The following is a 26,339-nucleotide window of genomic DNA, read 5'->3' on the forward strand; positions in this document are numbered from 1 at the left end:
GAAGGCCTGCAGGTGTCATCTTTCCCTCTCCCTCTCCCTCTCTATCTTCCCCATCTCTCTCAATTCTTCTCTGTACTATCCTATAAAGTGGAAAAAATGGCCTCTAGGAGGAGTGGATTTGTAGTGCAGGCACTGAGCCCCAGAGATAATCCTGGAGGCGAGAGAAAGAAAGAAAGGAAGACAGAAAGAAAGAAAGAAAGAAAGAAAGAAAGAAAGAAAGAAAGAAAGAAAGACAGAAAGAGAGAGAGAGAGAAAGAAGGAATGAAGGAAGGAAGGAAGAAAAAGGCTGATTGATTCAAACTATAACATCTAACAAGAAGATACTGTTTAACATTTTCAAAACACAGTCCATTGGTATAAGGTTGCTCAGTGTCCTTTCTTGGAAAGAACTAGTGTCGGGGGTTGGGTGGTAGCGCAGCGGGTTAAATGCACATGGCACCAAGCACAAGGACTGGTGTGAAGGATCCCAGTTCGAGCCCCCAGCTCCCTACCTGCAGGGGGGTCACTTCACAGGCAGTGAAACAGGTCTGCAGGTGTCTTTCTTTACCCCTCTCTATCTTCCCCTCCTCTCTCCATTTCTCTCTGTCCTATCCAACAACGACAATAGCAATGACAACAACAATTATAACAACAACAAGGGCAACAAAATGGGAAAAATGGCCTCCAGGAGCAGTGGATTCATAGTGCAGGCACCAAGCCCCAGCTTTTTAACCCTGGAGGCAAAAAAGAAAGTAGTGTCACTTAAAGAACATATATCCTTATTTTTATTCTATACTGCTTGGTTTTTCTTTTTCTTTCATAAAACTGATTGTATGTTTCTTAAAAATAGCATCCTTTAAAGCTTTTGTTAATTATTTGTATTTGCTGGATAGAGATAGTCAGAAGTCAAGAGGCGAAGGGGAGACAGAGAGGGAGTCAGAAAAACACCTGCAGCACTGCTTCACCACTTGCAAAGCTTTCCCCCTGCAGGTGGGGACTGGGGTCTCAAACCTGGATCCTTGTGCATTGTAACATGTTCACTTTATCAGCTGCGCCACCACTCAGCCCCTAAAAATAGCATCTTTAATTGAGAAAAATATCAACATTAGGGCCAATTTAAAAAATGTGTTCAGTTCTGGTGTAAGGAAACCACTGCATTTCTATGTCACCTTCCCCTTCCTATAAAGAACCAGAGCCAAGGGAGAGATATTAGGATGATTAGAAGTGGAGATTTGGGAGTCGGGCTGTAGCGCAGCGGGTTAAGTGCAGGTGGCGCAAAGCACAAGGACCGGCATAAGGATCCTGGTTCGAACCCCGGCTCCCCACCTGCAGGGGAGTCGCTTCACAGGCGGTGAAGCAGGTCTGCAGGTGTCTATCTTTCTCTCCTCCTCTCTGTCTTCCCTTCCTCTCTCCATTTCTCTCTGTCCTATCCAACAATGACAACAACAATAATAACTACAACAATAAAACAACAAGGGCAACAAAAGGGAATAAATAAATAAATAATAAAAAAGAAAAAGAAAAAAAAATTTTTAATTAATTTAAAAAAAAAGAAGTGGAGATTTAGGCAAGAATCTGGGTTCAAGGCCCTGCTCCTCACTTGTGGGGTGGTGGCGGTGGTGGGGGAAGCTTCCAGAGTGGTGAAGCTTCCAGAGTGGTGAAGTACTAAGTACTAAGAGGTATAGGAAGATCATGAAGTGATAGGTATAGGAAGATCATGCAGTGAGAGCTAACAGCTGCCTTCTGCCTCACTGGGTGCTACAAAGGGACAGTAACATCTGACCTGCACAGGACTGTCAGCTCAAGGCTCTTCTCCACTATTTCTCTTCTCACTTACTTGCTGCCTTAAGACAGTAAGAGTTTTTTAAAACTCTAGGTGATCATTTTGTTTTAATGCCTTACTCTCTTTCTTTTGACAGAGAATTAAGAGAGGGAGAGGGAAGTGAGAGGGAGATAGAGAGACACCTGCAGCACTGTTCCACTGCTCCTCAAACCTCCCTGCCACCACATTCGGGGACCAAGTGCTTGAATATGGATCCCTCACTCAGTGTGCACTCTACCAGGGGCACCGTTGTCCAGGCCCTATAAAGCTGTATTTTATAAACAAGATGGAGTCTAGTAAAATCTTCTCCATCCTCTAGTAATTATTCTTATTATTTGTTTGTTTATTTATTTTTTTTTACCAGAGCACTGCTCAGCTCTGGCTTATTATGGTGGTACAGAGGATTGAACCTGGGACTCTGGGGACTCAGGTGTGAGACTCTTTGTATAACTATTATGCTAGCTTCCCCTGCCCTCTAGTAATTATTATCAGTACTTGAAAGGCACTGAGCATAGAAGTGTTGTGCTAATACTCTGACATCAGCCTCTCAAAACATCTCTGGAGCCTTAATACAGCTGCCTGCTGGTTGGAAATCAGACCCACTGACCACTCAGCAGTTAGCAGACATCCACAAACAGCACAAGGGCAGCATTTTGAGGGTTCACTCATTGGGGGAGAACTTCTGATCCCATGTTTTCTCAGGTGGAGGCAACACAAAGAGACTAGCTATATTAGGATACTATTAGCTGACACTTTCCCGCAGTCCCTTGGAAGGATGTGAAAGATTTAAAGTTTTGTAAGGCATGTATGTGACTACTGGTTCTAAATTCTCCCACTAAGCTGACAGGCTTTATTATTATTATTATTATTTTTAAGATTTATTTATTTGTGTGAGAGAGAGCCAGGAAGTCGCTCTGGTAAGTACTGCTACGATGGAACTCTAGACCTCATGTTTGAGGGTCCAACACTTTCATACTAATGATTTTTGTTTTTATTTTTTTTAAGAATTTATTTATTTATTAATGAGAAAGATAGGAGGAGAGAGAAAGAACCAGACATCACTCTGGTACATGTGCTGCCTGGGATTGAACTCGGGAACTCATGCTTGAGAATCCAATGCTTTATTTAGCCACTGCACCACCTCCTGGACCACTGTTTTTGTTTTTATTAAGAAATGGGAGTAGTGGGGCCAGGTGGCGTACCTGGTTGAGCACACACATTACAGTGTTCAAGGACCCAGGTTCAAGTCCCTGGTCCCCATCTGCAGGGGGAAAGCTTCACAAGTGGTGAAACAGTGCTGCGGGTGTCTCTCTGTCTCTCTTCCTCTCTATCACCTCCTTCCCTCTCAATTTCTGGCTGTATCTATCCAATAAATAAATAGATAATTAAAAAAAAAAGAAATGGAAATACTGGGGGCTGGGCGTTAGCGCACTGGGTTAAGCACACATGGTGCGAAGTGCAAGGACCAGCGAAAGGACCCCAGTTTGAGCCCCTAGCTCCCCACCTGAAGGGGGGATTGCTTCACAAGTGATGAAGCAGGTCTGTAGGTGTCTTTCTCTCCCCCTCTCTATCTTCCCCTCTTCTCTCAATTTCTCTCTGTCCTATCTAACAATAACAGCAGCAGCAACAACAATAATAACAACAGGAAAAAAAAAAAAGGTTGGCCACCAGGAGCAACGGATTCGTAGTGCAGTCCCCGAGCCCCAGCGATAACCCTGGAGGCAAAAGAAAAAGAAAAGAAAAAAGAAATGGAAGTACTGATGTAGCAAAGCACAACATCTATCTATAACTGCAAAATAACATTAAATATTTTGCTAAACATCCCTTATTAAATATAAAACAATGGATCACCCAGTACACACTACCATTAGCAAGTACACACTACCATTAGCAAGGACCCAGGTTCAAGACCCTGGTCCCTACCAGGGGTAGGGAAGAAGCTTCATGAGTAGTGAAGCAGGGCTGCAGGTGTCTCTCTCCATTTACATCCCTCCCTCCCCTCTTAATATCCTTCTGTCCTATCAAGTAAAAAGGAAAAAGAAAAAGGAAAAAAATGGCTATCAGGGAGATGGATTCCTAGTGCAGGCACCAAGCCCCAGTGATAACCCTGGTAGCAATAAAAGTTAATCAGGTAGGGATCCCGGTTCGAGCCCCCGGCTCCCCACCTGCAGGGGAGTCGCTTCACAGGCGGTGAAGCAGGTCTGCAGGTGTCTATCTTTCTCTCCCCTTCTCTGTCTTCCCCTCCTCTCTCCATTTCTCTCTGTCCTATCCAACAACAAATTGTGTCAACAAGGGCAATAATAATAACCACAACGAAGCTACAACAAGGGCAACAAAAGGGGGGAAAAATGGCCTCCAGGAGCGGTGGATTCATGGTGCAGGCACCGAGCCCAGCAATAACCCTGGAGGAGGAAAAAAAAATAAATAAATAAAAAATAAAAAGTTAATCAGTTAATTAATTAAATAGAAAATAATGTTAAACAAGCTTAAGCAAGTGAAAATAAAATATACATTATTCATGTATTCATTAAAAATAGCACTGACCAATTCTTCCAGTTTCTTCCTAACACTTATTCCTTCAAGAATCCCCAAGTGCTGGCCATCTGGTGTGACTGCAGCAGAGGATGCTGAAAGGACTCACCACTCTGAGTCAGACTCCTTGGTATGGAGACATCTGGCTGACAGTCAGTACTCTGAGGGGCATTTATTACCGAAAAGGAGGAACTTAAGGGGCGTGGGGGGAGGAGGGAAAGCACAACTTATTCAGCAACTTAATTTTAATTCTTTCATAAGACTTAAAAGGGCAGGTAAACAGAATCTGTATAAATCTGATACTCTATTACATCCAAAAATCATATGTAAAGTTGTTTGTTTCCAGGATATACACTGTTCACTCAAACCACACCATAATAATATACAGAAGTTCCACTAATGATACATGATACAGATCCTTCAAAGAGGTATAACAAATCATTTCTGAGAGTTACTTTTATCATGTCTTCTGATAATGTCCATGAGGTTAGCCCCAGAAACCAGGTCACTATGTGTCTTATTCTTCTGCTGTTCCTTTCTCTTCTGGTCATGAAGGTAAGGGGAGTTAAGTAGCTGTGGGGGGAGAATGGATCCTGTGGGTTTCACTCTTTTAGCAACATCCCAGAAAAGTCTTTTCGAATTGTTATTGATGAAGGTAATTGAGGTTCCATTTTGGCCTAGTCTCCCCACTCTTCCGACCTGGGAGGAAATGAAAAGGGCATTTTCAAAGTGTTCACAGAAGGCCTTAATGTCTTAGGAATGAAAACGAAGTCTGGTATTTAGGACATTCTACTAGGATTAACACTTACTCAGGTAACATTTTAAAAAAGCTGTTTATCTCAATATGTTTGTAAAATAAATTTTGTGTACTGCCTGCAGTGTGTGTGGGGAGTAGGGGGGAGGCTGCTTATAAATTTTTCGTTTGTTGTTGTTAGCCAGAGCACTTCTCAGCTCTGGTTTATGGTGGTGCTAGGGATTAAACCTGGGACCTTAAGAGCCTCAGGCATGAAAATCTTTTTTATGCTATTTCCCCAGGCCCCTAAAGATCTATTTATGGGGGGGGAGTGGAAAAAAAAAGATTTATTTATACTTTAATGAGAGAGAGAGGGGAAGAGGGAATGAGGGAGAGAGACAGAGAGGAGAGAGGGAGAGAGAGAGAGGGGCACAGAACCAAAGCATCACTTAGGCACATACAATGCTGGAATTAAACTCAGGACATGGTGTTAGAGTCCAGTGTTTCATACACAGTGCACCTCCCAGATGGAGAGATATGTCCCACATTCAGTTACTGGCACCAAGAATCATGCAGTGGTCTCTCTTTATATAAATATTTCTGTAAAGAGGATTTAATTTTTAAGTTTTTTTTACCAGATCATTGCTCAGTTCTTGCATATGGTGGTACCAGTAATTACACCTGGCAACTAGGAGACGCAAGCACAAAAATCTTGTACAAAACCACTATGCTATTTCCCTGGCTTGAGACCACTGTATTTTTAATGAAACGGCAAAACTGGAAAATAAGAAAGTGGTAGCAGGGAGTCACGCGGTAGCGCCGCGGGTTAAGTGCAGGTGGCACAAAGTGCAAGGACTGGCATAAGGATGCTGGTTCGAGCCCCTGGCTCCCCACCTGCAGGGGGGTCACTTCACAAGTGGCCTGTCTTTCTCTCCCCCTCTATCTTCCCCTTCTTTCTCCATTTCTCTCTGTCCTATCCAACAACAACATCAATAACAACAACAATAATAACTACAATAATAAAATAACAAGGGCAACAAAAGGGAATAAATAAAATAAATATTAAATACATATATATAAAAGAAAGTGGTAGCAAAACCAAAAGTATGTTTGTGGGGCTGAGCAGACAGCTTAGTCTGTTAGAGCTCTAACATGAACGTCTGAGGTCCCAGACCCCAGAGGGCCCAGGTTCAATTCTCATCTTTAAGTGCATGGGTATTTATTTATTTATTTATTATTGCACAGAGAGAAACTAAGAAGGGGAAGGGGAGATAGAGAGGGAGAGAGACACCTGCAGCCCTGCTTCACCACTCATGAAGCTTTTTGCCTGTAGGTAGGGACTAGGGATTTGAACCTGGGGACTTGTGCACTATAATTTGTGCACATGACGAGGTGTGCCACCACCTGGCCTTTAAGTGCACGTTTTAAAAAAGAAATATGTTTGTGAAACTATTTTAGTTATGTGTATGCAGTGTGTATTGATGGGAAGAGGTGCTGGTGATAACTTCAAGATGTTTCCTATTGTGGGTAAACTTTTTAAAATTCACTGCACTGGGCTGGGGAGATGGCATAATGGTTCTTCAAAAGACTTCCGTGCCTAAGCCACCGAAGTTCTCAAGTTCAGGCCCCAAAACCACCATAAGCCAGAGCTGAGCCATGCTCTGATAAAAAAGAAACAAGCAAATAAACAATTCACTGCATTACTTGTGTCCTCCAACTATGGGAACAAACAAAAAGACCCACATCTGGAACTAGAAAAGCAGAGCAGTGTGGGGCCACTAGAAGCAGAAGTGAGGACCCCTCAGTGAGACAGCACTGCTGTACAGACAACAGCGGAGAGTCTCAGAATTCACTTTGGTGCAGACAGAAAAGTCAAAACCACTACAGTCAGACACTCTTTGAAAAGCAAAGTGGTTGCTTAAGTATTTTAATACATTGGAAAGCTTCTCAGCCAAAAGTAATTTAGAAGCATGAAGGAAAATCAACTCCAGTTACACGAGCAGTCAGTTCCGGCAGAAGAAATCCTCATCCCCAGACACACACACAGGTCAGCGAGGAGGTACGAAAGCAGAGAGAAGGACTGCTACACACAGGTCCAAGTGAGAAGAGTAGCAGAGATGCATTAAAGGTACTAACAGCATTTCGGGGAATGAGGAAAGTCAATGTGGCATTCAGAGGTGATTCTAAGCAGAGGAGAGGAAGGCTTTACTTGGAGAGTTTGTTAAATGATACCAGAGAAGGAAGACAGAGCAGGAGCTGTCATGAGATGATACGGCACTAAGAGAAGTCTCTGTTTCTGCTAGAAAGAAGAGCTACTGTTATCTCTGGCAGCACAGAAAAGAAACAAAACCCGGAAAGGTGAAAGTCTAGAACAAATGAGGATATGAAGAGGAGATGAAGACAAGATTCCTGAAAACACAAACACTTGAACGGATCAATTTTATTTTGGCCAGATTTATCAACTAAAAACCATCTTTTAAAGACAAAGCCCCCTTTTTTCCTAAGTATAAAAGGTACTTAATAAACTCACTGAAGAAAAACAAGAAATACAAAGAAAATAAAAAAAAAATGCAAAGGAATGATTTAAAATAGTTTAGAATTAATATTTTTGGTTACTGTTTCCAGTTATTTTAATGCACTTTTAGTAGACATTCAGTTTTTAAAAACAAAATGATACAATGATATATACAAATATTTTAAAACAAAAATATAAAGTATTTTTCAAGATGTATCTACTTATTCTTAAATAATTTCTGCTAATATTTTTTAAAATTTTGTTTATATTTATTTTCCCTTTTGTTGCCCTTGTTGTTTTTCATTGTTGTTGTAGTTATTATTGTTGTTATTGTTGATGTCGTCATTGTTAGATAGAACAGAGAGAAATGGAGAGAGGAGGGGAAGACAGAGAGGGGGAGAGAAAGATAGACACCTGCAGACCTGCTTCACCGCCTGTGAAGCGACTCCTCTGCAAGTGGGGAGCCGGAGGCTCAAACTGGGATCCTTACGCCGGTCCTTGTGCTTTGCGCCACCTGCGCTTAACCTGCTGCACTACCGCCCAACTCCCGCTAATATTTATTTTTATTTGATAGGACAGAGAGGTACTGGGAGGGGAAGGGGTGATAGACAGGGAAAGAGAAAGAGCCCTGCAGTACTGTTTTGCCACATTTGGATCTTCACTCCTACAGGGGGCCTGAACCTGGGCCCTTCACCGTGGTAATGTATGTGCTCAACTAGGTGTGTCACTACCCAGCTCCAATATATTTTCTTATTAATGAGAGAAACAGAGGGCAAGCAAGAGAAGGAAAGAAGGAGGAGGAGGGAGGAAGAGACAGAAAGAGAAGGAGAGAGGAGAGAGGGCGAGAACACCACAGCCTCACTCATCACTCTGGCACATGCGGTACTTGGGCTGGAACTTGGAACGTCATACTTGAAAGTCCATCACTTTACCACTGTGACACCTCTCAGGCTCCAAAATAGGTCAAGTTTTATACTTAGTGTCAACATTTCTTAAATTTATTTATTTAGGCTAGAGACAGAGAGAAATTGAGAAGGAAGAGGGAGATAAAGAGGGAGAGAGAAAGAGAGACGCCTGCAGCCCTGCTTCACTGCTCATGAAGCTTCCCCATTGCAGATGGTGAGCGGAGGGCTGAAACAGGGGTTCTCGCACATTATTAAAGTGTGTGCTTTACTATGTGTGCCACCACTTGGCCCCCTAAACATTTATCTTAAACTCACCACTCTACTTGATAATGCTTTGCCTAAGAAAACTCGTGAACTAAATGATGGGAAGTGGTGCACTTAGTTGAGTGCACATGTTACAATGCACAAGGACCCAGTTTTGAGCCCCCAGTTCCCACCTATAGGGGAAAGCTTCACAAATAGTGAAGCAGGGCTGCAGTGCTCACTCTCTCTCCCTCTCCCTCTCTCTTTCCTTCTCTTCCTCTCTCCCTCTCTCTTTCTGTCTCTATCTCCCCTACCCTCTCAATTTCTGGCTGTCTCTATCCAGTAAAGATGACAATTTAAAAAAAAAAAATGAGGGAGTCGGGCTGTAGCGCAGTGGGTTAAGCACAGGCGGCGCAAAGCACAAGGACCGGCGTAAGGATCCCGGTTCGAACCCCGGCTCCCCACCTGCAGGGGAGTCGCTTCACAGGCGGTGAAGCAGGTCTGCAGGTGTCTATCTTTCTCTCCCCCTCTCTGTCTTCCCCTCCTCTCTCCGTTTCTCTCTGTCCTATCCAACAACGACGACAACAACAATAATAACTACAACAATAAAACAACAAGGGCAACAAAAGGGAATAAATAAAATATTTTTTTAAAAAATTAAAAAAAAATGATAGCGACATATACAAGCTGTGTACCTGATGCACATACTCGTCCATGCTGGAAGGCATGTCAAAGTTGACAACCAGCTTGACGCTGATGAGGTCCAGCCCTCTGCCCAAGACGCCCGTGCTCACGACGACTTCATAGTCTCCTTCCAGTAATCCCTTTCCAAAAAAAAAAAACATATGACTCAGCAGAATCTATCTTGTGTGGTTTTGATGCAATCCAGTTTTTTTTTTTTTCAAAACTTTCTTCCAAATTGTTGCTGCAGCGGCCAGTCAGCAAGTAAACGCAGAGCAGAAAGATAAATGGACATAGCAACTCAATTCCCTTCTAATTCAATACAGAATTTTTTTTTTTTCTATTAATTTGCTCTGGCAAACCTCTTCCTAACATGAGCTACTGCTCTGTCCCAGCCCAAACTGACCTGATTTCAGAAATGGTGGATTCTGAATAAGTCATCTATTTAGTACACAGTCCCTCAAGAAGTAGCTTATTGCTCCTGGAACACAGAAGCCAGAGGAAGTGGCACTGCTAACCTTACAGTCTCAGCCTGGCTAAAGTTCTCTCAGTCATCAAAAATAAATTAATAAGCAAAAGGCTGGTTTCAAAACCAGCTGGTAATGTGCTGTCACAAGAATGAGGCCCAACAGAATTTTCAGGAAAGCAGATACCATAGAATGTTGAGTGTCAAACCTTCAGTATGTTTTTCCTTTCTATTTGTGACTTCTCTGAATGTATAGACACGCTTTTTAAACTGGTGATTTTTTGAACTGCTTCACTCAACAGATCTGCTCCGAGTTTGCAATCCACAAATACCAACACAGGAGGCTTAAAGAGCTTCTTATCCTGAAATAAATTTAAAAAACAAACATCTTTAACTTGTTCATATACCATCATCTACAAAGGTACAATTTTTCTGAAAATTTCTGTACGTGTTACAGTGTGCAAGGACCTAGGTTCAAGCCCTAACTAGTGCAAGCTTAGTTATCAACAGAAATAGAATCACTGACAAGAAGGGGGAAGTATATCAAATATTTTCTTTGAAACAAGCACAGGCAGAAGCCAAAACCAACTGACTGTATTTCACATTTCTTATTTATTTATTTCCTTTTGCTGCCCTTGTTGTTTTATTATTGTATTTATTGTTGTTACTGATGTTGTCATTGTTGGACAGAACAGAGAGAAATGGAGAACGGAGGGGAAGAGGGGGAGAGAGAGAGACACCTGCAGACCTGCTTCACCACTTGTGAAGCGACTCCCCTGCTGTTGGGAAGCCGGGGGCTTGAACCAGGATCCTTACGCAGGTCCTTGTGCTTTGTGCCATGTGCACTTAACCCACTGCGCTACCGCCCGACTCCCCCACATTTCTTTTCTTTTACACTGCTCCATCATTTCATTAATACTGCAAAAAAAAATTTTTTAATTTAAGTCAATTTTGAAAAAATCCTTTTTTAGGGGGTTGGATGGTAGCGCAGTGTGTTAAGCGCACATGGCGCAAAGCACAAGGACCGGTGTAAGGATCCCGGTTTGCCCCCAGCTCCCCACCTGCAAGGGAGTCGCTTCACAGGCGGTGAAGCAGGTCTGCAAGTGTCTGTCTTTCTCTCCCCCTGTCTTCCCCTCCTCTCTCAATTTCTCTCTGTCCTATCCAACAACGAACGACATCAACAATAACAATAATAACCACAGCAAGGCTACAACAACAAAGGCAACAAAAGGGGGAAAAAATGGCCTCCAGGAGCAGTGGATTCATGGTGCAGGCACCGAGCCCCAGCAATAACCCTGGAGGCAAAAAAAAAAAAAAATCCTTTTTTAGTTGTTACCAGGGCTGCATTGCTCCAAGTTGACTTTATCAGATAAAAATGAAACAAGGACTGGGACTGGGAGACAGCACAACGACTATGCAAAGAGCCTTTCATGCCTGAGGCACCAAAGGCCTCACAGTCAATACCCAGCATCACCATAAACCAGAGCTGAGCAGTGCTCCTGTAAAAACAAAAAAAAAGAAACAAGGACTGGGTGGTGGTGTATCTGGTAGAATGCACATGTTATAGTGTGCAAAGACATGGGTTCAAGCCCCCAGCTCACCTGGAGGGGTATATTTCATGAGCAGTGAAGCAGAGCTGTAGGTGTCTCTCTCCCTCTCGGTCTCCCCTTCCCCTCTCATGTTCACTATTTCTATCCAAAATAAATAAATTTTAAAAAATTAAATTAAAAGAAAAAAGCAAATTATAGAGACAGAGAGAAAGATACCACAGCACAAAAGCTTCCTTCACTGGGGTGGAGGCTGGGCTTGAACCTGGGTCAGGCCTATGACAAGCTTACTATCCAAGTGAGCTATCCTGCCAGCACATAAGTATAATTTCAAAAACTCTTCATAAGTAAAAACAAACCACATTTTATTCAGTACTATATATTACAGTAATTATGCTTGCCTATACCACACATTTCTGTTTAAGTCAGTTACTATTTGAAAATTATATTTCTTGGGCTAGGGAGATAACATAGTGGTTATACAACAAGACTCTTGTGTCTGAGGCTCTGAGGTTCCAGGTTCAATCACTGGCATCACCATAAGCCAGAGCTGATCAGTGCTCTAACTGAAAAAAGATTCTACTTCTCAAGGACAAACAGCCAAGAAAAAAAAAAAATTCTACACTTTATATACAAAACAGCTTAAAGGGGCCAGGCAGTGGCGTACCCGGTTGGTTGGTTAAGTGCTCACATTACAGTGCACAAGGTCCCAGGTTCAAGCTCCTGGTCCCCACCTGTAGGGGGAAAGCTTCATGAATGGTGAAGCAGAGTTGCAGGTGTCTCTCTGTCTCTCTCCCTCTCTATCTCCCCTTCCCCTCTCAATTTCTCTGTCTCTATCCAATAATAAACAAATAAAATATTTTTTAAAAAAATTTAAAAAGTAAAACAGCTTAATATTCCGGAGCAAAAAACATCTGACAACAGTTTCCACACAAAACCTTATCTATCTGCTCCTTGGAGGATTCTGAAGTAAAACAACTTATTATTAAAAACTTATACTGACTTTTCCAAGAACCAAATGTAAAAATCATACTTTGAAGAACTATGAAAAATACAAACACAAGCTACAGAACAGTGCTGCTTGTTTGACTGACTCACATTTAAGATTTCAAATAATTTCTTCTTTTTGGCTGGGTCTTCTACCCACAAGATAATCTGACGCACATTGGCACACGGCAGGTTTTTTTCTCCAGCGGTGATTCTCACAGGGTTATGCAGAAGCTGGTTGGCTAGGTGTTCGATGCTAGCTGGAATCGTCGCGGAAACCAAAATGGTCTGACAGTCACTTGGAACCTTTTCCAAAATATCAAGCACTTGCTGCTGAAAACCCATCTTTAACATGGTATCAGCCTGAAATGAAACCATTTATGTTTGGAGATCAAGCTTTAGAGCAAAGACTGGTGTAGGTAAATACATAACAGTGCAACAACTCTAGGCTGGCAAAAGAAGTCACTTAAAAAAAATCACTGCACAGCTTTGCTTGTTACTCAGATTCAAATCCAGTCCCCACTACAACCAAGGAAGTTACAGTGTGGTGGTTTCTTTCTCTCCCTCTCTGCATCTCTCTCTCTCTGTCTCTGTCTAAAGTCAGCCCAAAGCAGTGAGGCCCCGAAGATGGCAAAAAAAAAAAAAAGAGAGAGAGAGAGAATAAGTCTCACATATAAAAACCAACCATGGTGTCAAATAGGAAAAATGCATGTGTGTGTTGTCAAATACTTATTTATTCATTGAAGAGAATCAGAGCATTAAACTGACATAAGCAAAGCCAGGGATCAAACTTGTGACTTCAAGGCTATAAACTGTGTGCAGTGTATTTATACAGAATTACGTATTGTATAAATGTGCTTAAAATGATAAAGATTTTTATGGCACTATTAATAGTGGCAAATACACAGATGTCCTAAACACCCATAACTAGGAAACCTGGTACATAAAATATGGCTGGACCATAAACACTATGCTGCATGAAATAGTCAGAGAGCCGGAAGAGACCACGGAACCTCCCATGTGGCGCAGGGGTTTAAATTTCGGCCCTGCACTTGGCAAGGTATGTGCCCTACCTAGTGATCTCTCTCTCCATCCCCATGAAAAACAACCAGAAAGCTCTTTGCTTTGTGACAATGTTAAAGAGAAAAACCACTACAGGGCACACCATGGAGAACACGATACTGTGTATATGTTTAAGAAATACCATTGCTGACTGCAGGGAGAAAAGTGTTCGGTGGGAATAGGATCAATTTCATTTTCCATATTTGCAAAGTTTGGTTTTTCACCATGGGCACAGATGTACAAAAATAACGTTTTAGAGGCAGGGCTGTGGTGCACCTGGTTGAGTGCACATGTTATAATATGCAAGGTCCTGGCTTAAAGCCCCTGGTCCCCACGTGCAGGGGGAAAGCTTTGCAAGCGGTGAAGCAGGTTTGCAGGTGTATCTTTCTCTGTCTCTCCCCCTAACCTCTCCCTTTAATCTCCCCCTTCCCTTTCTGTTTCTGTCTCTATCCAATAAATAAATAAACATATATTTTAAAATATTGTTTTAATTAATAATAAAAATGTGAATGTGAGCTGGGGATATAGCATAAGTTATGCAAAAAGATTGAAAAGTTTTTAATTTTTTAATTTATTGGACAGAGACAGCTAGAAATAGAGAGATTAAGGGGGGAGAGAGAGAGAGGGAGAGAGAACAAGAGATACCCGCAGCCCTTTTTCACCACTCACAAAGCTTTCCCCCTGCAGGTGGGCTAGGGGCTTGAACCTGGGTCCTTGTACACTGTAATGTGTGCACTCAACTAGGTGCACCACCACTCGCCCCCTCCCAAAAAAAATTTTTCCATCTGAGGTTTCAGGTCTTAGGTTCAACCCTCCGCACCACCATAAATCAGAACTGAGCAGCTCTGCGGGGGGTGGGTGGTAGGGTCATGGCATATGAGGAGAAAGAGGAGGAGTGATGTTAGAGCCTTTAACTTTTTTTTTTAAATATTTATTTATTCCCTTTTGTTGCCCTTGTTGTCGTCATTGTCGGATAGGACAGAGAGAAATGGAGAGAGGAGGGGAAGACAGAGAGGGGAGAGAAAGACAGACACCTGTAGACCTGCTTCACTGCTTGTGAAACGACTCTCCTACAGGTGGGGAGTCGGGGGCTTGAACCGGGCTCCCTAAGCCAGTCCTTGCGCTTTGCACCATGTACGCTTAACCCACTGCGCTACCGCCTGACTCGAGACTTTAACTTCTGTATCTACTTCTCCACTGTTCCTTTGCAAAGAACAATGTAATCCTGCCACCTTCCACACACCAAGTTGCAGGCGCAACCATGATTCCACCCTGACTTCTCTGGGCAGATGACCTCACCAGTGTGTCCTAGAACCTCACCTCTCTCTAGAGCTCTACCCCACTAGGGAAGTACAGAAACAGGCTGGGGGTGTGGACCGACGTGCCAATGCCCAATTTCAGTGAAGAAGCAATAACAGAAGCCAGAACTACTACCTTCTGCAACCCCAAAACAACTTTGATCCATGTTTCCAGTGGGAGAGAAATGATAGGGGGAAGAGGCTAAGAGGGCTCTGAACTCCAGCTTCATCAGGTCCCAGAAAGAGGGGACAGAAAAGAGAACTATTTGGATGTAGTAATAGGGTTATCTGTGGCCTGGAGAGGAAGAGAGGACTGCAACTGGAAGGAAAAGGGGGCAAGTATGTACGAATGTAGACGGAGAATTGTAGAGATGACAGCTAACCCATGTCTGCAACCGCTGGAGAACCGTGGTGGTTTGTAGTAGAGGGACTTGGGATCTAGAACTCTGGTGGTGGGAATGGTGTGGGATTATACCCCTGCTGACATGTGATTTTGTAAACCAATATCAAACCACTAACAAAAAATATTTAAAAAAACAACTCCAAAAAAAAAGAACTAAGCAAACAATAAAAAAAAATTAAGTTAGTGTAGCCTAGAACTCTCTTCTAGCCCGTGTGCCCCCTCCTTTTGTGTGTCTGTGACTCTAAAGCTCTCTCTTACTCTTCTGGAAGCATTTAGATTTCCTTTCCTCTCTGTCCTGTTGATCACAAATACTAAACCCCAGTCCTTACTCTCGGTCCTTCCCTGAAGTTAAAAGCACAACCACAGTTCACAGCCTCTACCACCTTCTTCAGAAGACCCCTAAAGGGTCAGAGATGTGGCCCTGGACTGACTCCTGCTGTCTCCACCCTGCCCCTGCCCCTCCTCACCTCACATCTGGGCAGCTGGCTGTTCTGTCTCGCGGACTCTTTCTTCTTCTCTTCTTCAGTTTCTCTCTCATAGAGCAGAGAATAAACTTCCTTAAACCACTACTTTCAACACGACACACCCCGACTCGATAATTTAGGAGGCCTCATTGTTTCCCACATCAAATCCAAATCCCTCTGCCTCCCTTTCATGGTCCTCTATAATTTGACCCCACCCGCACTACTCAACTTCACTTCCTACTATTTCCCAGGAAGAACTTCAGGCTGGTCGGGCTCTTTTCTGCCTCCTCCAGAGGCAGCTCAGACTGGCTGACTGCCTGTGTCACCTGCAGCAGGCAATGCAGTTGCTCGTTTGGGCCCCGGTCTCGCCTTGTTATGTGTCAGAAGCCATTTCTGACAACATCTGTCCATATACTCCCTCATTTCCCCTCCTGACCCTATTCGTCCTGACCAATTAGGAAAATAACAGGACTGTGTATGGCATACTGCCAGTGTCTATTAGGGGCTGTTTAGCTATGTCTCGGGATAAATCCAGACCTTTACCTGTTGTTATAAATACTTTTATGGGGACAAATTCACACTCACTCATTGACACACTGTCTACGGTAGTGCTGAGTGTGTGCAACAGAAACTATGAAGTACCCTAAAATATTAAATACCTACACTGCCTGATTATTTTTTCTTTTTAAAAAATATTTATTTATTTGCTTATTCCCTTTTGTTGCCCTTATTGTTTTATTGTTGTAGTTATTGTTGCCATTGTTGTTGGACAGGACAGAGAGAAATGGAGAGAGGAGAAGACAGAGAGGGGGAGAGAAAGACAGACACCTGCAGACCTGCTTCACCACTTGTGAAGCGACTGCCCTGCAGATGGGGAGGTTTTTTTTTTTTTTTTTCTTTTGAAACCAGAGTACTGCTCAGTTCTGGTTAATGGTGGTAAAAGGGATTGAATCTGGAATTTTGAAGTCTCAGGTATTAAAGTCCTTTTGCATAATTATACTATCTCCCCTGACCTACCTGATACTTTTTTTTTTTTTTTGTCTCCAGGGTTATTGCTGGGGCTCAGTGCCCATACTACGAATCCACTGCTCCTACGGGCCATTTTTTCCATTGTATTGATTAGGACAAAGAGGAATTGAGAGGGGAAGGGGAGTTAGAGGGGGAGAGAAAGATAGATATTTGCAGACCTGTTTTAACACTCATGAAGCATCCCCCCCTTCAGATGGGGATCTTGGGGGGGGCGGCTTGAACCCATACCCTGGCGCAGGTCCTTGCACTTCATACTATACGCACCTAACCTGGTGTGCTACCGTCTGCCTCTCCACCCCCAACCTGATTCTTTATACAAAGAGTTTGCCAATCTCTAGCCTCCACACGTTTTAGTCTTTCGTATTTCATGTCACATGATGATGTGTTCAATACTTGCCTCTGTTTCAAGGATATACTTCTGGGCTGGGTGATGGCACACTTGGTTAGGCACACATGCGCCATACACAGCGATCAAAGCTCAAGTCCTAGTTCCCCAACTGTGGGTAGGGGGAGCTGTGAATCAGGACTGCAGATGTCTTTCTTTTTCTTTCCCTCTTTCTTCTTCTTCTAGCGTTTGCCCTTCTTCCATAGCCAGTCAACAGCATCAGGTTGAAAGCTGTCAGGAGCTGCTTGTTGCTGGCTTTGAAAGTGACTGGGATCCATGTGGATTCAGTCGGCTAGGAAGGATCGTCAGTTTCCCCAATGAATGGGTACTCCCTCTTTCTCTCCCCATATATCTCAGTTTCTCTGTCTTGAGCCAATACATGATTAAATAAATAAAATATTCAAGTATGGGAGTCGGGCGGTAGCGCCGTGGGTTAAGCGCATGTGGCTGCAAAGCGCAGGGACCGGCTCAAGGATCCCGGTTTGAGCCCCCGGCTCCCCACCTGCAGGGGAGTCGCTTCACAGGCGGTGAAGCAGGTCTGCAGGTGTCTGTCTTTCTCTCCCCCTCTGTCTTCCCCTCCTCTCTCCATTTCTCTCTGTCCTATCCAACAGTGACATCAACAACAACAATAATAACTACAACAATAAAACAACAAGGGCAACAAAAGGGAATAAATAAATAAATATAAAAAAAACCCTTTAAAAAATATTCAGGTATATTCTTATTTTTTTCTAACAGCACTGGAGAAAACGTTGGTGCTGTGGTATGTTTCCCTCTCTACTTCTTGTACTTGGTGTTTTTCTTTTCTACATATACATACCTGAAGAAGTCAGCCCAGAGTAGAAAAGTGTTGGATAGTATGCCAGCTCCCGCTGGCTTCTGCTTAACCATATGCCTATATAGGGATAGATTTAATCCCATTCAAAGCTTTGGTCTATTTACATAAATCACTTTTACATTTACATAAAGCACTCCAGGGCATTGGTGGTTCAGTGATAGGATTCTCGCCTGCTCTGCCCCCTCCTTGTCACACTCTGATTTTCACCAGTCACTTTTCTCTCCACCCTCTCTATGTCACATCCTGTTTCCACCCTACTTGGCAAGTATATATAAAGACAGCATTGTGAGTTTTAGGGTACTTGAGTTTAGCTTAGCTCGTCTTAGATTGTGCTGCGTCCTGCATGAATAAAGAGATACTGCCTACAGCTCAACCATGAGTCCCTGGTCGTCTGTTACCCGCCTGTGAAGCCAGCCTGGCGAAAACAACAGAAAAGCCTTTTAGTGATAAGAAAAAAAAAAAGTTTTTTATTTTCCTGAGACAAGAGACAGAGCAAGCAAGGGGGAGGGGAAGAGAGAGACCACAGCAGTGCTCAGCTGAGATATATAATGCTGTTGAAGACTGACTCTGTGACACCTGGGGCCTCAGACACACAAGGCTAGTATACTATCTCCTCAGTCCTCTGCCATATTTTCATAATCATTACTTCATCCTCCCACACCTCTGCAAAAGTAAATGGCTTATCATTTACTCTTGAAATAAATGAATGAAATTCAAACCCTAGTCCTAGCTATATGTCTTCTCTCCACACCCTGTGGTAAATCACTGGGGCCACATAAGGCAGTCAGGTTTTCTTTATGAGTTGGCCCCAAACTCCCCACACTTCTGGTAACGCCAGGCCTCTGCTCGGCCACTGCAGATTGCCACTGTCCAGTCTGGGCTGGGCCATAGTTTTATCTCCTCATGGTGGGATGTCATCAAAGACTGTATATCTCCTTCACCTTAGTAAGTGAGCCCAAAGCAAAGAAAAAGAAAGAAATGCCAAGAGACTCTATACAGCACAGAAAATCACAACCACAGAAGCCTAAGTCCACAGAAAAAATAAAATAAATCATCTGGTCACCCAGTTTATAAAATTAATTGTTTGCCACTGGGGTTAGGTATACAGCTCAGGAGGACAGCACAATTATGAAACCCTGGGTTCAATCCCTGGCTCCCTCCCTCCACAGTCATTGTTTGCCATTGATTATTCTTTGTAGGTAACTGATAGGAAGTTCCAATTATTTTAAAAAACTGATCACAGAATATAGTGCCAGTTGAATTTGTGGTTTCCAGAACTAGGAAAAGATAGGCATGGTTTAATTTATACTGTACCTTAATTTAGCTTCGAGTTACACAGAAACCAACTTAAGAACAACTACTCCAATTGAAAATATCCCTGTTTTTCCCCCAACTCTGGGGGAGAAAATGCTTAAATACATAATGAAATTATGTAACTATAACATACATTTCACAGATTACATAAAACTACATGACTAATGTTTCTAAATTTCTCTACTTACTTCATCTACTACTACAATTTTGATATTGCTGAGTTCTACAGAGCTCTGGTTTATTATATCCAGAAGTCGTCCAGGAGTGGCTATAATAACCTGGATAAAGGAAAAAAAAAAAAAAAGAAAAGACAAGTAAATAAAATAAGACAATATTGGTCCATCCATCCATTCATCCATTACAACTTGTCTAATAATTGCAGGACACTGTGCTGAGTTCCTGGAATTCAGTGAGTCAGACAGTCTCTGCTCCCATGAAACTCACAATATAAAGGAGTAAATATAAAACAAATAAATACTGGGAGGTGAGGACAGTGTGCCCTAAACAGGGACTTAGCCAGCCACAGCTAACAAATAAGCTGAAACCTGAAAGAGGAGTGGGAATGAGAGAGGAGAGCAGAGGTCCAGGCAGAGGGCGACTGGCATCTAGGAATGTTCTCACTGGGAGGCCACTGGTACACCTGAGTGGTCAGGGGTGGGCCGGGGGTGGGGGAGAATGTTCCAGAGCAGGGAGGGATGGGGAGCAGGAAGGACTTCATAGGGAGTGTGAACACTATTGGGTTATATGAACAAGTCAAGTGCAAGATTCCTTAACCACTTGGGACCTGTTATTTCATTTTTAAATGAAGAGGTTGGGCACGATAAATTTTACAGCTGCTTAAGGCTCTTAACAGATTTATAATATATTAGCTGAATAGCAATTACAAGTAGGGTCTCTTCAGTCAAAACAAACTAGGTAGGAATCTTGACTCCAGCATTTAATAATGGTACAAGTCTCTGTTCTCTCATCCATTAAGTGGAAATGATAATCATTACTGTGAAGATTAAATGAGGCTGTGCCTAGCAGAAGGCACAGCAGACTTACGAATGACATAATGAATTCAAGTAAATTTCATTTTCAAGGACACACCAACATAGTAGTTAAAAAAAGAAGCAAACAAACAAGCATTGATAATGATCAAATGTGTGGTCTGGCAGGTATCACAGCGGATAAGGCATCAGACTCTCAAGCATGAGGTCCTGAGTTTGATCCTTGGGCAGCCCATGTACCAGAGCGAAGTCTGGTTCTTTCTCTCTTTCCTATCTTTCTCATTAATAAATACATGAAGTTTAAAAGAAGAAGGGAAAAAAAAAGAGACAGAGAGAGAAAAGAAATGATCACATTTTAGGGCTATAAGTATGTGAATCCACAGAACTACAGGGCTCTGCTGAAGTACTTCAGAATATCATAAACAGTTAAGTCAGTTGAAATTAGTTTAAATTTAGTTTCCCCCTTCTGTTTACCCACACCCCAATTTGAAAGTCATAAACTTGTCATGTTTTTAGTGCTTCACCTTGAACTTTAATAAACATATAAATGAATCTATTTTCAAAGATTTATTTATGAAAGAGAAGGAAGGAGTGAGAACCAGAGCATCACTCTGATACATGCAATGTTGGGGACTGAACTTGGAACCTCCCAGGCTATGATAATTTAATTTAATGATATCTAAAGTTAGTTAACTTTTTAGGTGTTTTGTTTTGTCTTTCCCTCTTTGTCATCAGGGCTTCAATCTGCATGATCATATATATGAAAGACAGGGAAGGAAAGAGGAACAGAAAGGAGGAGGAGAGACACCACAGCACTGCTACACCACTCATGAGGCTCCCCCCTTCTGTGATGTTCCCATGTGGGGGCTGGAGATTCAAACCCGAATCTCAAGCATGGTAAAGTTTGTGCTATCTCCCAGCCCCAAGGAAAAATGTTTTGCCTTCCATCCCAGGAGACAAGAGGGGGGGCAGAGAAGAAATTGGGGACTCAGTGCATGATGAGAGAGGAAGATTTCAGTCAGAGGTGGGAATGGATGGCAAACAGCTACCACCGGGAGATAATAAACTGTACTTATGTGATGCCTTTAAACATTCTTTCCATCAGTAAAATGATTAAAAAATACCCATCTCTCCTACACTTACATGATACTGTTACAAAAGAAATTGTTCAAGAAGAGGCTATAATAAAAATTTGATCTGAACAGATGACAGCAATATTTATTCCTAATATTCTGCCATACATCCACATTAGTTTCCTGATTCTTGAGCTGAATCGTGGTTCTGTAGGATTAGTGCCTTGTTGGTAGTGAGTTAGGACGAACCTCCTATTTCTGAGGTTTAACGTCTCTATCTTAAAAGATATCGTAGAGAGATATCAACTCACCCCCAAGACCAAATGAGAGAATGCAGGTGGGATTAAATGAGATCATGCAAATAAGGAGTTCCAACACTGTTGGGCAGACAACAAGCGATCAAGAAGTGTCCCTTTACTTTCTGTATGAAACAAAGTGAAAAATCACACTCAGCAGCTTTTTGAGGGGAGGGTAAAACAAACAAACAAACAAAAAAACCAAAGGACAAAAACCCTCCTATATTGGTGCAGTTCTTTTCCAAGGTGTATGCTACAAACCAAGGCCTACCTTCACGTGTTGTCGTAGACGATATAGCTGCGGGGGCAGTGGTAAGCCCCCCACCAACAGCACGGTCTTCATGTGTGGCAGGCCACTCATCAACTCCTTAGCTTGTCTCTCTATCTGGATGGCTAACTCTCTTGTTGGGGTGAGGATGAGTGCAGATGGAGCATTGCTCTGCGAAAAAGGTGACAAACAGGCCTGAGAACACCAGCAGCCCATCCCTGCTGCTGTGAATTATTGAATAAATCTCCAGCCTGACTCCAAAGCTTCCTGCCAAGTGTCAACCCAACTCATGCAAAGTCCTCCTGCCTGCTGCAGATAATCTCTTTCTCCAAAACCAGCATAAATAGAACCTATTTATTCCTTTCCCAACGTTGTATGTTTTCATTAGAGAGGAGGGGAAGGAGAGAGAACCAGTGCATCACTCTGGCACATGCCCTGCTGAAGACTGAACTCAAGACCTCATGCTTAAGAATCCAGTGCTTTATCCACTGTGCCACCCCTGCCAGCCATAAAAGAACCTATTTCGGGGGTTGGGTGGTAGCGCAGTGGTGAAGCAGGTCTGCAGGTGTCTATCTTTTTCTCCCCTTATCTATCTTCCCCTCCTCTCTTGATTTCTCTCTGTCCTATCAAACAACAATGATAGCAACAACAATAATAATAACAACTATGATAAACAAGGGCAACAAAGGGGGAAAAAATGGCCTCCAGGAGCAGTGGATTTGTAGTGCAGGCACCAGACCCCAGCTATGACTCTGGAGGGGGAAAAAACACCTATTTCCCACATAACACAGACAATAACCATGGTGGGGAAACTGGAGGTCTGCAACTGGAGGTCTGCACCCCGTGAATTAGATCTCACAATCTTCATTCATCCTCTGAGAGAAAACCTGCTACTCTAGTCACCATGGAGACGGGTGAAACTGTGGCACTCACTCACAATTTCCACCTGTCAGGTCTCTCGCGGGATTTACACCTTGCTTTGTCTTACTTTCGACCCTCTAGCTCTATTTTTAATCCCTTCTAGTGATTTTTACCTATATTCTGAATATCTACTGCTCTTCTCCCCCCCATAGTTAATTAGTTGTCTACTACTCTTTAAGTGCCTACATTTTCTTCTTTTATCTTTTCTCTCTTTGGCACCATTTTCCACTCATAGCCCTTCTTGTCACAATTTATAATTCACCTGTTCAGCAGTATCTGACAAACATTAATTACTCAAAATGTCTATTACATTAATTATGCTTGAAAATGCACTAGACACTATAAACAAGTAAGGTACTATTATTTTAAGATGAGCCACAGGGCTCACAGGGTGTAATTTTAAACTTTACCGCAATGTTCCAACTTTAGTATAAACCAGTTTCTTCAAAGCACAAAATCCAAGTCAGATAAATTAGCATAAAATTATAGCCTGATTAGTAGCATCTCCCTGAGAATTAAAGTTTATTCCTTTAATAGAGAAACTGTTATACAGAGAGCACTGTATAAGGAAAACAAATGTTTGCTCTCCAGTGAAAAGATCTTTGGTTCAACAGAATAAAAGAGAAAGCCCCTTAATTTATGTTTTTCATACAATCTACTATCAGAAGCAAAATTAATAGAAGCACTAATGACATTTACAGTATTTGCAATTTTAACATGGTTAAGTATGAAACTGGTTTAAAAATTTTTTTCCCACTTATTTCTAAGTAGAAGGTATGAAAGTTCTACTTTACCTCAAATAAAGTCCGGAGGATAACAGGGAGAAGAAACGCTGCCGTCTTTCCTGAGCCAGTATCAGCGCTGGCCAGAATGTCTCTTCCCAGGAGTCCCACAGGAATCATCTGCATCTGGACAGGCGTTGGAACTTCATAGCCTGATTTCTTCAAGTTGTGATTTAAAGTCTCGGGGAAACCACAGTGCTCAAAGTCTATAATGGGTCTGGTAACATCTTGCCCCTGGACTGAAATCCCGAGCTGCTGTTTAAGGTTCTCAATCTGGTCCTCATGAAGGCTTGAAATAAAAGGATGCTCCCTGTAGACATACAGAGCACTAAGTAGGGACCCTGGCTCAGCATCAGCTTCCTGGGGGCTACTGACTTGTACTTTCTCCTCTTTTTCCTTCACCTGCAGAAGATGTTTGGCCTTACACTCCAGGCTACACACATCTTCATCCGTCTTATCACAGATATACTCTCCATAACGGCCACACACAACACACACGGGTTCCCCAGGCTCTGCCCAGCGCTGAGTTTTGGAAAATGACTTAACAGGCTCTTCAGAAAGATCTTTGTCCTTTGCATCCTGTTCAAGTCCAACCAAACACTGCTCAGTCACCTGACTGGCTGGCCTGGGGACGGGGCCAGGTTCAGCCTGGTGCTGAGCGGACGTAGCAGCTTCTGTGGGGACTAAAGCGTCAGCTGCATCATCTCTGCTTTTGGCCAACGGAAGGTCTTCTGCTTCTGGTTTAATTTTCTTAGTTGCACAAATTTTGCTGTCATCATTAGCATTTCTCTTGAGTTTCAGAGATCTTGGAACAAACATCCTTTGATATTCTGTTGAGGAAATAATATAAGGAGATTTATTTTACCTTTGACAAAATTCACATATAAGGTAGCCTATGCTTAAGCTGGAAACAGCCTAGTTACCGTTCCTGTGTCTCATAGGAGCAGGAACGACAAGTCATGATGACACCACTTATAATTTTATTTTTTTCTTCCATTTATCAATTTCCTCCTTTTACACACACACTGTGAAATAGTGCACGCTGTTTAACACAGGTTTTCAAATAGCTTCTTTTACTCTACTAGCTCCTTGCACTTTGAAATATCTAATATCCATAGCTGGCTGGTGGTGCATCTGGTAGAAGACACACATTACCATGCACAAGGACAGGGTTCAAGCCCCCAGTCCCCACCCTACAGGAGGAAAGCTTCACAATCAGTATTTCTTTCTCTTCCTATTTTCACTCCCCTCAACAGCTGATATACTAGAAACTTTGTACTAAAGACTATACTATATTTTTTTGCCAAGGAAAATAGTAGGGATACTTCAAAACGAGTCTTTCAATCAAAACTAAAGGGGACCAGGTGGTGTACCTAGTTAAACGCTCATATTACAAGTGCACAAGGACCCAGGTTCAAGCCCCTGGTTCCCTCCTGCAGGGGGAAAGCTTCATGAGTGGTGAAAATGGGCTGCAGGTGTCTCTCTGTCTTTCCCTTTGTATCTCCCATCCCCCTCTCGGTTTCTCTGTCTCTATCAAATAATAAAAATATTTAAGAAATAATAATAAAATAAGCAGCACATACATGTAGAGTATTTATTATGTTCCAGGCACAGCGCTTAGTACTTCACATCTTAGCCTAGCCATCACAAGCTTGTGAATTAGGTAAGCACCACACCTCCCCAAAGATATACATATATTTTGTTATATTATGTGTGACATTATGAACTCATTTACCACAGGAGGCAATCTGGCCACCTACAGATTAAGAATTTGTCCAAGCTCACACAAGTCAGAAGTCTTAGAACTGAAGGGAGTTTTGGAATCCAGAAAGTGTCTGGACAAGTACTAGAACCTAGACTCCCATTTTCAGCCTTAACCATGACCATTTACAGGGGAAACTTGTTTGCAAAAGGACAATGTGTGGGATATGTCATTTTCCACCTAATTTTGGTACTATGAAACAAACTAGCTTTTCTCAACATTCAACATTGTCCTTAAATTGGGGAAACAGCATAATAGTATGCAAAAAAAAAGTTTCATGCCTGAAGCTCTGAGGTCCCAGGTTGAATCTCTACCCAGCACTAATAATAATAATAATAATAATAATAATAATAATAATAATAATAATCCAATGCCTTACAGTTCTCTGGTCTGTCTCTCTCTTTTAAATAAATAGATTTAAAAATTTTTAATTGTTCCTAAAAGTGTTACTGAAAATCTGCAAGTACTGTCACAAATTCCTGAAACTGTCAAAGGAGCCTGAGGTGGGGGGGGGGAGGGCGTAGAAGGGAAGCTCCATGTGTCCGTAAAGCACCTGGAGTAGCAAGTCCAGGAGGAACCCCCCAAGCAGGCCTGCACACCGCCTCCATCCCAGGTTCCCGCCCGCCCAGCAACCCCTCCCTCTCCCCCCACCCCCCGGGCGTGGTCCCTCCCTCCTGCGCCCCCGCCCCCCGCCCGAGGCCCAGCACCCAGGCGCGTGCACGTCACCGCGTTGCTGGGAGACGCGCGGGCGGGGCGCCGCTGGAGGGAGGCCGGGGTCAGACTGCTGCAGCGCGGGAGTGAGAGCGCCATCTGAGGGGCTCGTACTCTGCCGCGGCCTAGCGGCCCCGGACCCAGAGCTGAGAGGCCGCACGCTCACCCTCGCAGACCTGGGCCGCGTCCGCTGCCGCTCCCGTTCGGGGCCGGCTCCGGATCCAGGCGTTGTTCCGGGCTACCTGCCGGGCGGCGCGGCCTCTCCGCCGCGGGGACAGGCCGGGCGGAGCGCAGAGTCCACTTCGGGTTTTGGGAGGAAGCCGCGGCGCCGGAG

At 43.1% G+C, this 26,339-nt stretch overlaps 1 protein-coding gene across 4 annotated transcripts; it reads right to left on the reverse strand.

Moving 5' to 3' along the window:
* Nucleotides 1-4,560: 4,560 nt before the first annotated feature.
* On the reverse strand, nt 4,561-26,339 carry DDX59 (DEAD-box helicase 59). Of its 4 annotated transcripts, XM_007522068.3 has the most exons (8): nt 26,172-26,337; nt 23,545-24,352; nt 21,833-22,000; nt 19,392-19,481; nt 12,522-12,773; nt 10,086-10,238; nt 9,425-9,553; nt 4,561-5,032 (listed from the first exon to the last, which is right to left on the reverse strand). In XM_007522068.3, the coding sequence occupies exons 2-8, from the start codon at nt 24,349-24,351 to the stop codon at nt 4,772-4,774; spliced, it is 1,860 nt and encodes a 619-aa protein (XP_007522130.1). In that variant the 5' UTR covers nt 24,352; nt 26,172-26,337; the 3' UTR covers nt 4,561-4,771. The 4 variants fall into 4 exon arrangements, with proteins under 4 accessions (XP_007522130.1, XP_060034496.1, XP_016043154.1 ...); XM_060178513.1 differs by lacking the exon at nt 10,086-10,238 and having other exon boundaries at nt 26,172-26,339; XM_016187668.2 differs by lacking the exon at nt 21,833-22,000 and having other exon boundaries at nt 26,172-26,338.

The sequence above is a fragment of the Erinaceus europaeus genome, chromosome 19 (assembly GCF_950295315.1).
Source record: "Erinaceus europaeus chromosome 19, mEriEur2.1, whole genome shotgun sequence".
Taxonomy (NCBI): domain Eukaryota; kingdom Metazoa; phylum Chordata; class Mammalia; order Eulipotyphla; family Erinaceidae; genus Erinaceus; species Erinaceus europaeus.